Source organism: Zea mays, chromosome 7 (assembly GCF_902167145.1).
Source record: "Zea mays cultivar B73 chromosome 7, Zm-B73-REFERENCE-NAM-5.0, whole genome shotgun sequence".
NCBI lineage: Eukaryota > Viridiplantae > Streptophyta > Magnoliopsida > Poales > Poaceae > Zea > Zea mays.
Window position 1 is genome coordinate 142,847,311 of NC_050102.1, and position 15,160 is coordinate 142,862,470.

The 15,160-nt window shown below is 44.7% G+C and overlaps 1 protein-coding gene across 1 annotated transcript; it reads right to left on the bottom strand.

Annotated features, from left to right (window-relative positions):
- Positions 1-1,796: 1,796 nt before the first annotated feature.
- LOC100285499 (rf1 protein) lies at positions 1,797-3,597 on the bottom strand. The gene has a single exon (NM_001158391.2). It carries the CDS (start codon positions 3,421-3,423, stop codon positions 2,053-2,055), a length of 1,371 nt encoding a protein of 456 aa, NP_001151863.2. The 5' UTR covers positions 3,424-3,597; the 3' UTR covers positions 1,797-2,052.
- Positions 3,598-15,160: the final 11,563 nt, after the last annotated feature.

Here is a 15,160-nt window from a genome sequence, read left to right on the forward strand (position 1 = left end):
ATTAGTACTTCCGATGGCTATCAAAATGTATGATGATTAGATGTTGGTATCCAACTTTTGAGAACACCTGAATTAAGTTATGTGAGCCTTTTTAGAAATTCCAATGCTTGTTTGAACTTTGACAAAGAAACACGCAAAAACTAGATCATGTTTCTACTGTTACACTCTTCAAAAACCTACCCAGGTTCACAACTCAATACAACAATATGCTACATCTAAAAGAACTTAGAGCCACATACTCTTTGATCATAAGGCAAAAACATCTTCCCTAGTGGAGCATGCTTCCAATTGGTGAACCGAGAATCAAGAATATGTTAGAATCTTTCTCAACAAAATGATTCTTCCCACGACAAACTTCTATCAATTTGTTTGACTCGAATAGTTTCAAGAGCATGCAACTTGGCAAAAGATGTCTTGTTCCTCAATTTTGTTATGTAAACATAAATGTTTGCTATTTTGGAAAGGAAAAATCTACTACATCATCGTCTCCTGTCTAATGCACTAAATCACCTTAGCTAATGAAAATGGAGCTATTTACAAAAGAGATAGGAGGAAAAGTGTGTTGAAATGTTAAAAAGTACTCCATTCACTTTTACTTGTTTAAGACAAGCTGACAAAGATGTTTGTAAGGGGGTGTTTAGTTCCTTTATTGGGTGTTTAGTTTGAGAAATAAGCTAGTCCATCATCTTCTCGCATCTAACTTTTTTGTTTGGTTTGTGGAATGAAATGACTTGATCCATTACCACATCATTTCTCATAGTTAGTTAGTTAGTTAGTTAGTATCAATACGAGGAATGAGGTCATCCCACCAAATTTGAGGAATGTATTTATGATAAAACATCTCATGTTGGATAGAGTGATTCCTCAAACTAAACACCCTCTTAGTCACCCTCCTAGATTTTAGGGACTAAACTTTAGTCCCTAAAAATTATATTTAGAAGACCTATTTTAGTCACCACGTTTGTTATTTTAGCGACTAAAAGTGACTAGGGGTGGAAATCAAACACCCCCTAAGTCTAAGGTCATGTTTGAATGCACTAGAGCTAATGGTTAGTTGCTAAAATTAGTTAAAGACATCCAAACAGTATAGCTAATAGTTTAGCTATTAACTACTTTCATCAAATTAGCTAATAGTTAGCTAGCTATTTACAACCAACTAAATCCACTAGCAATTTTTAGTCAATTAAATATTAGCTTTAGTGCATTCAAACAGTCTCTAAGGGTCTGTTTGGATCCATTAGCACTAAAAATTAGCTAGCTAATAGTTGCTAATTTTTAGGAAGGGCATGTTTGGATCCATCTGCTAATAGTTGGTTGGATAGTGAGTTAAAGGTGCATATGAACTATTACCACTTATTAGCAACTCCAAACCTGCTAATGGATCTAATAGTTAGCAGCACTCCAACTAATAGTTAGTAGGCCTGTTTGGAACCACCACTACTAATTTTAGCTACTACTTCTTTCATTCCAAATTATAAAATGTTTTGGCTTTTTTTAGATTCATAGCTTTTGATATGCCCTTAGATATACACTAAGTCTAGATGCATAGTAAAAGTGATGTATCTAGAAAAGTCAAAGTGTTTTATAATTTGGAACAGTGGAATATTTTTAGTGCTAATGGATCCAAAAAAACCCTAAATTATGGTCTCAAACGACAAGTAAAAGTGACAGGAGGCAGTATATTAGTATTCAAAAGATCACATTATTGTCAGCAAGGGAACAAAATAACAACATATTTAGAAGCATACCAAAAAAACTAGAATATATACGATCATGTACTTGCAAACACGAATATTCTTTTTTGCCATAGATCCATCTTATATTCCAATCTTATGGCAAATTAACTTCACTTGAATAAGTTGCACACCTTAGATTCCATTTTAATCTTTCTCTGACTTTAATAATACTACCTGCAAGAAACTAACCTGAATTGGGTAAGACTCCTGCAAGGCAGCCTTGTATAACAGATGAACAAATTGATTTCTTTAAAAATCATGCTTGCCATTTTTTTGCTACTCAAACTGTATTGATCAAATCCACTATGGTGTCTAATCAAGCAATTCTTAAAGAGTCAAGCTGCTTCTCTAGCCTCAACTCTGTGGGATCATTCAGCGCACCACTTACAGCTTTTTCCCATCCACTTGGCACCAAAGCATTCACCTTCGCTAGTCGGCACAACACTGACTCTAGCAATACCACATCTCCTTCCTTCTCAATCCCCTGGACAAACTTCTGTGCACCATCGTTGCTTGGCGCAAAACCCTTGAAAACCATCTCATCCAAAACCTGGTTTGCTTCAAGAAACTCCTCAGCAGCACACATCCCATCAAAGAGCATTCTGTAGGTCACCACATCTGGATGGCACCCCTGCCTTGGCATATCCTCAACCAATTCATGTGCATCCCGCCACCGGCCCAGCTTGCACAACCCTGCAACTAATGTATTATAGCTCACCGCATCCGCCTTGCACCCATTCTTCTGCATATCGTCAAGCACAGCGAACGCAGCAGCAAGATCCTTCTCATCCTCACAAAAGCCTGCGAGCATGGCATTGTACACCACCGTATCAGCCACAACCCCACTCCCCTTCATCTCCTCCAGCAATCCAACTACCGCACCTTTTCGCCCTACCTGGAACAACGCCCGTACAAGCGTCGCATACACAGCAGAATCCAGCACAAGATCTGCCTTCCCTGCCATCTCTTCCTTGAGCGCCACCGCAGCATCCACATCCCCTTTCTCACAGAGCCCCTTGATCAGACTTGTATACACATACACGTTCGGCAACACGTGGTACTGCCGGACCATCACTTCCTTCACCTCGAACGCGCCTTCCAGCTGGCCAGCAGCGCACAGCGCGGCGACGAGGGTGCCGAAAGTGACTACAGTCGGCGCGATGCCCCGTCGCAGCATTTCGTCGAACATGTGGCGCGCGTGGGCAAGGGAGCCGGACGCAGCCGCTGCCCGCATGAGAATGTTATAGGTGCACGCGTCCGGCGGGGTCCCAGCGTCACGGCAGACGGCGAGGAGGTCGCGGAGGGGAGCGCGGCAGGCGAGCAGGGCGTGGAGGAGGGCGTTGAGAGCCCTGGCGGTGCGGGGCCCAGGGAAGGCCGGGTGCGCGAAGGCGCGGCGCGCGGCGGCGGGGAGGCGGGCGCGGCCGTAGGCGGAGACGACGCGGCAGAGGAGCTGCTCGCGGGGCCGGGGACCCGAGGAGGAGGCCAGGCGCGAGAGGATGGACTCCATGGCCGGGAAGAGGCGCGCGGCGGCGAGCCTGGAGATGATGAGGTCGTAGCAGCGGAGGGAATAGCGGAACGGGGTGGCGGATGCGGGAGGGTTGAGGAAGAGGCGGAGCGCGGCGGCGGGGTCCGGCTCGCGGCGGAGGGCCGCGGCGAGGTGGTACGACGAGAACTTGTTGCCCGCCATGGCGGCGTCTCGTACGTGTTACTTACTGGACAAGGCAGTGACCGTTGATGTACATGCAGGCCATCGACGTCGATGGAGTTATGCGGAGGATGATGGGTCGTCTGAGGCACAAAGAAACCTTCTGAGAACAGAAATGGCACTCTGATCCAGCGACGTGATGCTGTCCAAGTTCTGTATTCACAGTCGACGAAATGGGAGAAGGTTCCAGTGCCACGATGGGATTGCATATGGACAGAGCACCCCCACCAGACGTGCTGGGTTCTCTTGTTCAGTTCCCATTGCGGCCATGCCGACTGTGAGAATGACACTGATCTGGCTCTGCTGTTGTTTCGGAACTCGGATGAAGCTGGAATTTGGACCCTCGATCGCTAGTTGTTGTTGAAGGCGGCAGTGGCATTGAAGTCGGGCGACCGATCGGTTGGTACGGGGTCTCCATGGATTGGGATTGCGGTTTGGATCGTGATCAAGCCTTAACCTAGCCCCATGCTCCCATGTGCTTATGTTGTGGTACACCTGTGTTAACTGCTCCAGCTACGGTTGTGTTGAATGATTGATCAGTCCTTCGGGACGGCTGTACATCCTAGTTATTGCCGTCGCCGGGGTGGTCACGCATCCTGGAGTTTATTGGGATGTAGGGTGGCCCTATGCTTGCCGCGGCTTCCGATTAGAGCAAGTACAGTAAGGTGGCCCTAAGTCTGTGTGCAGCCAATGCGACGGGCCTCTCACTCCCCTAACACTGTATATGTTTAGCGTAACGAGAGGGGCGCAGGGGACACCCCTAAAGCCTCTCCTACAAGCAACAGTGTTAGCGCTGAGAACAGTGCTTCGCCAGATCCAAACACCGGCTTGTACTGTTCAATTAATTGTTAGTAGAAGAAAAATTGATAGTAGATGGAAGTAGGTGTAGTAAATGTTATTTTATGGTTGTAGTGGAGTATAGGGAAAGTATTTAGGGGAAACTGCTGCGGAAGATGAAAAAGCAGAGGATGAAATGTTGATGATGTGACCAAAAAAGTGATATAGGGGTAGAAATTTAGAGAAAACCGCTGCGGATAGCCTAACACTGACCAGATAGCCTCTAAACAGCTCCATATATCATTCGAATTCTAGGTAGCAGGGTGAGAACACGGAACATAGGAGAGAAGAAAATGAAGAAAATGGGTGCTCGTGAGGAGCCTGACTCCGTCACATTCTACGAGAAGCAAGAGTGACTCCATCACATTCTAGAGAAGTAAGAGTCTGTTGTGGGAGTTAAGGCTGACCTTTTCTTTTTTCAGCCAATCCAAATCATTCCTTTCCAACTTAGAGTCACATAAAAATAAGGTTACTATATATGTTCGTTTTATAGTTGGCTTTTGATGATGTGGCAAGACCATAAAGCCTTCAGTTGGTTCTTCTATTAACCTTGTTCTTATTGACTTTCTTCGCGTGTAAGAACTCGTTTGACGCGTCAGATTTTTTGTCAAGTTGAGGTCTTGTTTGGTTTTCACGGATTAGGGGGCTGAAATGAATCCTACCCTGATTGCTTCGGTAACTTATATAAGTTTTGATGAGCTAAAATGAATCCGACGAACGAAAGGAATTAAAAAAGGGAGAGAATAGAAGACAGAGAAGAAACTACTACTAATTATTTAGTCAGCTTATAATTGACTGCAACACAGATTCTAAACATGTGATGAGAGAACGGGAGTATTAAATGTGATGAATATATAGTTAGTTGTAAAGGACATTCCAATGGATTACGGCTAGCTAAACCACTAGCCTTGCTCTTAGGAGGGATCCGCTTATGCGGCTCCACCTAGATAATTTGCCTTGATAAGATAAGATGTCTAGAAGGACTCAGTTTAGGACTCAATGGTAGAAAAAAGAGAGAGGGTTGTAAGGAAAATGGACCCCGGGCCTTTTGGCTAATTGAGTTTTGGTGTTTGATGAACAACACAATCCGTGAACTAATAAGGTTTCTAGTGTTTGTGTTTGTAGTTCACAGGATGCGAAGAGGATTGGACCAAGGCAATGAGGATGCAACACCTCAAATGAAGACATAAAAAGATGCATAGAAGTCCAAGACTCAAGAACAAAAGAAGCCCATAGAAATCAGCAAAGAAACCTGAGAAGAGGGCTGTCAGCCAGCGCCTGGTGGCGCACCGGACAGTGCACAGTACCTGTCCGGTGTGCACCGGACTGTCCGGTGGGACAACCGGACGGTCTGCGCAGAGAGGCCGCAGGTAGGCGCTCTCGGGCTGTAGCACCGGACTGTCCGGTGTGCACCGGACTGTCCGGTGTGCCAACGGGCAGACGACAACGGTCGAATTCAACGGTCGGATCCAACGGTCGACTGCTACAGACGCCAACGGTCGGCTGACATAGGCGCACCGGACATCTACTGTTCAGTGTCCGGTGGTGCACCGGACTGTCCGGTGCACCCGACGACAGAAAGCTGCTGCTTTCTGTCCAACGGCTAGTTGAGGGTGTGGAGGCTATAAATACCACCCCAACCGGCCATTCTCAAGTGTGAGAGCCCAAGCAACATTCCCATACACATAGTGCATATTTCCAAGTGCTCAAACACCCAAGTGCTTAATAGAATCACTCGGTGATTAGCGTAGGTGCTTTGCGAAGTGCTTAGGTTAGTTAGACCGCTTTAGCGCTTGCTCTAGGTGAATCCTAGTTAGTAGAGTGAGTTTAGATAAACCTCACAACCCCTCGGCTCTTGCGCGAGCCGTTGTAATTGTACCGAGTGGGGCGAGAGTCTTGCGAGACCGTGACAACCGTGTTTGTGTCACGGCCGCCACCGTGTACCGGAGGGAACGAGGCCCGCGGCGTTTCGGCCGGAAGCTCGATAGTGGAGACGGCGGGGAGCGTCCGAGAGGAGCCGGAAGCGGAGCACCACTTGCGCGTGGAGAAGGCCCGCGGCTCTCTACGGAGTTACTCGACCGAGGTGCTTGGCCCTCGCGTGGGCTTCCCTTTGCGTAGGGGCACCAACGAGGATTAGTCGGGACCTTGCGCGGTTCCGGATACCTCGGTAAAAATACCGGCGTCATCCACGAGAGTTTGCTTCTCTACTTAGCTCTTTACACTCCGCATTTATATTAAGCATTTAAGTTTCAATCTTGTTGTCATACTTATTTAGTGTAGATTGAAACTTAGCCTTTGCGGTAGAGATAGCAACACTTAGACAAAACCTAGTTTGCACATTCTAGTTTTGATTCTTGCATAGGTTTTGCTCTAGGGATTTTATTGTGGCCTAGTTTAGTAAAAGTTTAAGAAATCCTAATTCACCCCCCCCCCCCTCTTAGGCGTCACCCGTTTCCTTCAATTGGTATCAGAGCCGGTTTGGCTCATTTGAAACGCTTTAGCTTCACCGCTAAAAAGAGCCGACGCTTTTTAGAGGAAGGGATGGATACCCATAGGCCACCACACTTCGACGGCACTAACTTCCCATATTATAGTGCTAGAATGGCTTGTTACCTAGAGGCCGTTGATCTAGGTGTTTGGAGAGTCACTCGTGACGGGATGAAACCCCTCAAGAATCCCGAGAAACCCACCACGAGTGAAGAAAAAGAAATTCATTTAAATGCTAGAGCCAAAAATTGCTTGTATGAATCTCTTAGCATGGATATTTTCAATCAAGTATTTACCCTGAAAACTGCTAATGAGATTTGGCTAAAATTGCATGAGCTCCATGACGGCACATCCAATGTCCGTGAGCAAAAACATTGCCTAGTCTTAAATGAGTATAATTCTTTTGCTATGAAAGATGATGAGCTTGTTAGAGACATGTATTCTCGCTTGAATCTAATTATCAATGAGCTCAATTCTATTGGCATTAATAAGCTAGGTGATGCGGACATTGTGAGGAAGATTATCTCCCTGCTACCACAACAAAGATATGGGAGCATCATCACCATCCTTCACAACATGGAGGACTTAAGCAACATGACCCCGACCATTGTGATTGGGAAAATCGCGGCCTTTGAGATGTCGCGAAAAATGAGTCGGGGAGAGGAGCCAACTTCCTCAAGGCCATATGCTTTTGCATGTGATGAAAGGAAGGGCAAAAAGAAGGCTCCTACTCCAAGTTCCTCAAGCGAAGAAGAGGAAGAAGAAGAAGAAAGTGATGATGATGAAGATAATCAACCATGCACATCATCCTCCGAGGACGAAGAAACAATCAGACGCGTCGGAAAGGTAATGAGGATGATCCGCAAGATTAATCTAATGGGTGTGCCCCTGCAGGTCGAGGATCTTCTCTTTAACATTGACAGGAAAAAGCAAAGGAAGAGAGGATGCTTCGCATGTGGGGAGAAGGGCCACTTTAGGGACAACTGTCCAAATATGGCCAAACCCAAAAAGGAGAGGAGCAAAGGCAAGGCGCTCACAAGTGTTAGAACTTGGGATGACTCTTCAAGTGAAGATGAATCTCCAAGGACGCGCAGCCACCGGTCATCGTCACGATCATCACGGACATCACACAAATGCCTTATGGCAAGAGGTAACAAAAGCATTCCATCCTCTAGTGATGAAAGTAGTAGTGATGATGAAGGTGAGGGAAAGGCCTCTCTAGATGAGCTTGCAGAAGCCGTAGAATTTTTTCAGGATGTTTGCACTAAGCAAAAAGCTCAACTTAAAAATTTGAAAAATAAGTTGGTTAGCTCTCAAAATGATTACAAAGGTTTGCTAGAAAAATTTGAAACTTTTGCAAACTTAAATAGTGAGCTATCAACTAAAATTGAGCTGTTAGAATCTAGTGCTCCATCCACTGCTACCGATGATAGCCTTATTAAAAAGAATGAAAAACTTAAGGCTAAGTTAGCTAGCTCCCAAGAAGCTATTGAAAATTTGCTAGAGAAAATGGAAATTCTTAGCATACACAATAATGAGCTAACTACTAAGCTAGAAAGCATTGGTAGCACCCCAGCAGCATCTTTAGTTGAAATATCTGAAATAATTAAGAAAGATGCTTCTACTTCCTGCTTTGATTTAATTGATGATTCTAACACCTGCAACCAAGTCGCTGTTGAGAATATTGTTATAGAGACATGTACGGATGAGGTTGCAGAGGAAAATGAACAATTAAAGCAAGAAGTGGCTCGCCTTGGCAAGGCTTTGTATGACAAGAAAGGCAAAGCCAAACAAATCCAACCTCCACAGGATAACACCACTGCGGGAGTGAACAAGCCTATGGAGGGAGAAACTGTGATTTGTAGGATATGCCACAAGGAAGGCCACAAGTCTTTCCAATGCAAGGCGATGACCGGGGATAAACAAAGGCAAAAGCTCAAGCAAAAGCCATCAAGCAAAATCTCCAGCACCTACATCAAAAAGGTGAACAAAAAGGACGCTACACCATATTTGATCAAGAAGAAAAAGAATGGAAAGGTGATAGCAATCAAGGCCAACAAGCAAGCCAACAAAGGAAAGGGGGCCAAACGCATCTGGGTGCCAAAAGAGATAATTTCAACCATGAAAAGCACCAAGAAGGTTTGGATCCCGAAAGGGAAGTGAGTGAACCAAAGGTCATCGGGAAATTTGGAGACTTGGCTATATTGGGATGTATATCATGGGATACATCATATTGGATCAAGTTTATTGCCAAGTGGGTTAGTGAAAATTTTAGACCCAAATTTCCCACCCATGACTAAGGTAACTAGTTTTATTGTATTCCTCGTTTTTAGATATGCGTATCTATTTATCTTTTATCTAGTTTACCTTTCTTGCCTAGTATTACATTTGTTATGTACTTTTGTCTAAAATCATGCATACTAGGAAAATCATATGGTAGGATTGCTAGTTTTTGAATTCATATACTTAAGCAAACCTACATGGCTTAAAATGTTTAGTTAGAGCACGGCACATAGCTTTTATATCACTCCATAATAAATGATGCATAATTTGAAAATTTTTGATTCCTACAAGTGTATCATCTAACTTATATGTGCCAAAGTTAGGATTATGGGTAATTTGCCCCTCTTGATATCAAATCAAAGTGCATGTCTCCTACAAGTATTCAAAACTTGTATGCACACCTTTAGGGGGAGGTTACTCTATAATCTAATACTTTGAGACTAACACCTTTTCAAGTCTATTTTATGTTATAGTCTCATTGTAAGGAAAATAAGGTCCCCGGAGAAAGACAACAATCTTCCACTGCAAAATCTCCAAGAACTCTCATGTCTCTCAAGCTCGCCATTGACCTACAATTGGTCTTCAATTGGTATCTTTTGAGGCTACATTCAGTATCATTTACATGTCTTCTCCAATATTTGATTAGACTATATTTCATATCATATGCTTCCATGTTGCTAAAAATGCATAAGTGGTTAACTCATATTCTGTTACCTATGCATAAGGGAAGTCAGTCTTTTCAAATCATGTCTTGCACCTCTAATTTTCACATGCTTTTTCCTAAGTAGAGGATCTCTGTCAGGGGGAGTATTTCTTCATCTCTAAAGGGGGAGAAAAACTCTTTCCAAAGGAGAGTACTCATTTAGGAGAAATAATCTTTTGAGGAACTCCTACTCATGGTATCTTTCATGATCTACAAGTGGTATCCTTCATGGCTTAATTTTATATACTTCTAGTGATATCATTTGTTGAGGGCAAGCTTTTATTTACTTCCTACATGCTTTTAATGTCTTCCTTTTCGGTGGTTGATGCCAAAGGGGGAGAAGTTTAGGGGCCAAAGCAATGAAAACTATATCAAACACCAAACACCACCAATTTAAAATTTTATATCTACAAATGACTTTTCAAGTGGTTTTGGTTATTTGGTCCAAAAATAGGAAGTAAGTGAATTATGGAGTTAGGGGGAGGCTTAAGTCCATAATGTCACATTGTGGGGACAATCATGCATCCTAGCAAGTAGATTGCACTTTTTAATTCAAATACTTGTATTATTTGCTTGCTTTGGTTGTGTTGTCATCAATCACCAAAAAGGGGGAGATTGTAAGGAAAATGGACCCCGGGCCTTTTGGCTAATTGAGTTTTGGTGTTTGATGAACAACACAATCCGTGAACTAATAAGGTTTCTAGTGTTTGTGTTTGTAGTTCACAGGATGCGAAGAGGATTGGACCAAGGCAATGAGGATGCAACACCTCAAATGAAGACATAAAAAGATGCATAGAAGTCCAAGACTCAAGAACAAAAGAAGCCCATAGAAATCAGCAAAGAAACCTGAGAAGAGGGCTGTCAGCCAGCGCCTGGTGGCGCACCGGACAGTGCACAGTACCTGTCCGGTGTGCACCGGACTGTCCGGTGGGACAACCGGACGGTCTGCGCAGAGAGGCCGCAGGTAGGCGCTCTCGGGCTGTAGCACCGGACTGTCTGGTGTGCACCGGACTGTCCGGTGTGCCAACGGGCAGACGGCAACGGTCGAATTCAACGGTCGGATCCAACGGTCGACTGCTACAGACGCCAACGGTCGGCTGACATAGGCGCACCGGACATCTACTGTTCAGTGTCCGGTGGTGCACCGGACTGTCCGGTGCACCCGACGACAGAAAGCTGCTGCTTTCTGTCCAACGGCTAGTTGAGGGTGTGGAGGCTATAAATACCACCCCAACCGGCCATTCTCAAGTGTGAGAGCCCAAGCAACATTCCCATACACATAGTGCATATTTCCAAGTGCTCAAACACCCAAGTGCTTAATAGAATCACTCGGTGATTAGCGTAGGTGCTTTGCGAAGTGCTTAGGTTAGTTAGACCGCTTTAGCGCTTGCTCTAGGTGAATCCTAGTTAGTAGAGTGAGTTTAGATAAACCTCACAACCCCTCGGCTCTTGCGCGAGCCGTTGTAATTGTACCGAGTGGGGCGAGAGTCTTGCGAGACCGTGACAACCGTGTTTGTGTCACGGCCGCCACCGTGTACCGGAGGGAACGAGGCCCGCGGCGTTTCGGCCGGAAGCTCGATAGTGGAGACGGCGGGGAGCGTCCGAGAGGAGCCGGAAGCGGAGCACCACTTGCGCGTGGAGAAGGCCCGCGGCTCTCTACGGAGTTACTCGACCGAGGTGCTTGGCCCTCGCGTGGGCTTCCCTTTGCGTAGGGGCACCAACGAGGATTAGTCGGGACCTTGCGCGGTTCCGGATACCTCGGTAAAAATACCGGCGTCATCCACGAGAGTTTGCTTCTCTACTTAGCTCTTTACACTCCGCATTTATATTAAGCATTTAAGTTTCAATCTTGTTGTCATACTTATTTAGTGTAGATTGAAACTTAGCCTTTGCGGTAGAGATAGCAACACTTAGACAAAACCTAGTTTGCACATTCTAGTTTTGATTCTTGCATAGGTTTTGCTCTAGGGATTTTATTGTGGCCTAGTTTAGTAAAAGTTTAAGAAATCCTAATTCACCCCCCCCCCTCTTAGGCGTCACCCGTTTCCTTCAAGGGTATTGCATGAGGAGCCGATACCTGAATTTGGTAACCACCATATTGGCATCTTATGGTGAACATTTGAAGGATCAGATAAGTGGCTAGGCTGGGTGAATGGGAACCACTAAAATATTTGCATTTAAGCAATCTTAGCTTAATTTCCAATAACTTAACACAAACCTCTAAGACACCACAACTCCACAAAAGGTTTAAAACCAAAAACACCATAGTCAGTTGGTGATTGCATGCCTTGAACAAGTTATGAAAGAATATCAAGTTATCGAAATAAATGGAACTCCAATTGGACATTAGAAAAAGTCTGAAAAGAGATAAATCGAAAACCTCTAAGAGCTGAGCGGGAGTGTCACTCATTTGGTCGGTAGTGTCGTGAGCTAGCAGTGCTGCTAGATCGGAACTCCTTAGATTGAGATAAAATTTTGTGGGTAGCGAGATAGATAGAATTTAAGAGACAAATCAGATATCATCACGAAGTCATATTCAAGGATTCATTCAAAACATAATACAAAAGAGCTTGGATAGAGAAGTCAAACCAAAATCCAAACCAATAAAAACTTGGATAGTGTCGTGGTTTCGAAAATTGGGGAACAATAAGATTTGTGTTCGGTAGAGGATGCTAGTGCGGACTCACTCCGAATGATGAATCACATGGACTCAATGTCGGTTTTGAGACAATGGATTTATATTGGTTCATGCTTTCGTCCTAGTCTAGTGTAGTGCTGATCGTAGTATTGCTTTGAGATGTATTACAACTGGAATGCTCGTGTGTAGGCGGAAGGTTGTCCTGCCCTTTTATAGCTCAAGGGTGGACTTTACAGTGGGAACCTGTATTCTATTGGGGGCTTGACTTGTTGTCACTGGGTGGTGTAGCCCTCCTGACGCCGTCCATAGGGTCGTGCGATGTCTTACTCCTAGTATGTCGTACTGCCCCATCCGTCCGGTATACGGGTCCCTGTAGTGAGTTCGATGTTGACATTGCGGCGCTTGGTGGGTCCCGCAGAGTAGACTTACCGTGGGGTTTAGGGTCGAGGTTGGTTTAGCTCCGTCTTCCATCATGCCCTTACATCACTCTCCAACATGCGTAGGCATACACTCGGTATGATGTATTGTCCCATCCCTTCTAGTATGTGGTCACTATAGAGACTCTGGTGCTAAGGCCCCCACGACCAGGGTTGATTGGCCCCACTAGTCAGCAAGGGTATATGTGAGGATGTGTTCGGGGGTGTATCGTTGTGTTCGACAGAGACCTTTTAGCACCGTACCCACAGTCCGGATGTGGTTTGGTGATGACGTGACTTGTCGCGCCGATGCGGCTCAGTAGTTCTAGCCCTTCCCTCTTGTAGGCTTACTCGTCAGAGGGTTGGTCGTTCGTTCTGCCTCGCAGGGTCGCTCGACGGAGAGTTAGTCGTCCGTTCTGCCTCGCAGGGTTGCTCGACAGATAGTTGGTCGTCCGCTATGCCTCACGGGTTTGTTCGACAGGGGACCATCCGGTCGACTAATGGGTCATTTTAATAGGTTTCTTGGGCTTCCTTTGGGCACATGGTTCCTGGGTGTCCGACAGCAGCCCCAGGCCTTTATGTAACTCCTTAGAGTTGCGCAAAGGCTTTTGTTGAGAAGTAACTTTTCCAGGTGTGCGCAAGCGCATCTGCTAGATGTAGCCCCCCGAGTAATCCATGTGGATTGCTCAGGGGTTTACGCAGTTTGTTTGTAGTTTCAGGGTGGGCCCTTCCTGCGATGGTCCACACGCTGAGCGTGAGCCCATTTGTTATTGCCTCAGCCCTTGCTGATGACCAAAGTCTCAGGTGCGCGCGAGCTTATCTGCTAGATGCATCCCCCGAGTAATCCATATGAATTGTTGGGGGGTTTACACAATTTGTTTGCAACTTCGGGGGCAGACCCTTTCTGCGCTGATCGTCACGCGCTGAGCTTGAGCCCATTTGTTATTTCCTCACCCCTTGCTTATGACCAAAGTCTCGGATGCGCGCGAACGCATTTGCTAGATGCAGCCCCGAGTAATCCATGTGGGTTGTTTTAAGAGGTTTCTTGAGGCTTCCTTTGGGCACCCAGTTCCCGGGTGGCCAATAGATAATGGTATACCTTCTGATGTCACAGTGTGGTTAAGACCATACTTCTAAAATGACAATAACATAAATGTAAGGGTTAAGAGCAAATATGGATATCCTAACACAAAAAATAGAGAGCAAAACCAAAAGCTAGAAAGATGGCTAGCTGGTGCAGCCGTTCCTCCTAATTTACAGAGGGTAGTTTACATTCCAAACATACCCTATATACATAGAGCTTATCCACTCAATCAGAGGCACATGGAGCAAATCTCATCTTAACGATCTGATAGCCAAGCTCTCTTCATAATGTTGCTTCGCCTTGACACATCCTTCGTGATGGCTCCATGTGTCGCCTCTGATTCCCTTTGAAACCATTATCAGGTTTTGAGGCCAAACTCATGAAAATTGTCACTGAATGGTTGAGGCTCAATCACCAAATCTTTACATGTAGCATACTCCATATGTGTCACCCACGACTTGGACATTTGTCCTACCGGTCCTCAATTGCATCAACAACACTATTCATGCAACCATGTCCTTGTGTCTATTGACGTTCTCATATGTCAGCCACCATAGTTGATCAACTAGCTTCTCTAGTCTCTTAGTCGAGACCTAGCATCGTCCTTCATCTCTCCTAGTTCATCGATATGATCCTTCATGACTTTCACCTTTCACCGTCAACCACTACCTTCAGACTCCATACCTATGCATCATAAACCAAGAGACATATTGCAAATACACATGACTCGGTTAGTCCACATGACTCAATCCAAGACGCTACTCCATTGACAATCACTTAGCACAAACCTGAACCACAATGGCACATATAAAACTTGTGTTCACAATCTCCCACTTGATGAGTGCATTGTCAACACAACTGCACAAACACAAAGATCGTTAGAAAAAAGAAAGAAGGAAGAAATCACTCAAATGACCAAATGCTAGACAAAAGTCAAACCAAAAGTCATAAAAATGAGCAAAGCTTGGTTCCCAGAGATATGAGTAATGACTCCACACAACCAAATAAAAATAGGTAGCCCTCATGAAAAGGCATAAAATGACTGAACATGTTTTAATTATTTTTAAATATGATATTGTACACTTAGATATGTAGTAAAATATTATATTTAAAAAATAAATATCTTATATTTTATAATAAAAAGAGTACTAATAAAGTCGTCCAGAAAGTTTTTATTTTTTTTCCAGTTTTACCTGAATTTTGGAACCGTTTACATGAAATTTAAACGTTGCTCTGGATAAATATTTTGTTTTTATATATTAAAAAACTCA

Coding starts and splice junctions, on each gene's coding strand:
- LOC100285499 (NM_001158391.2), bottom strand. CDS start 3,423: ATGGCGGGCAACAAGTTCTCGTCGTACCACCTCGCCGCGGCCCTCCGC.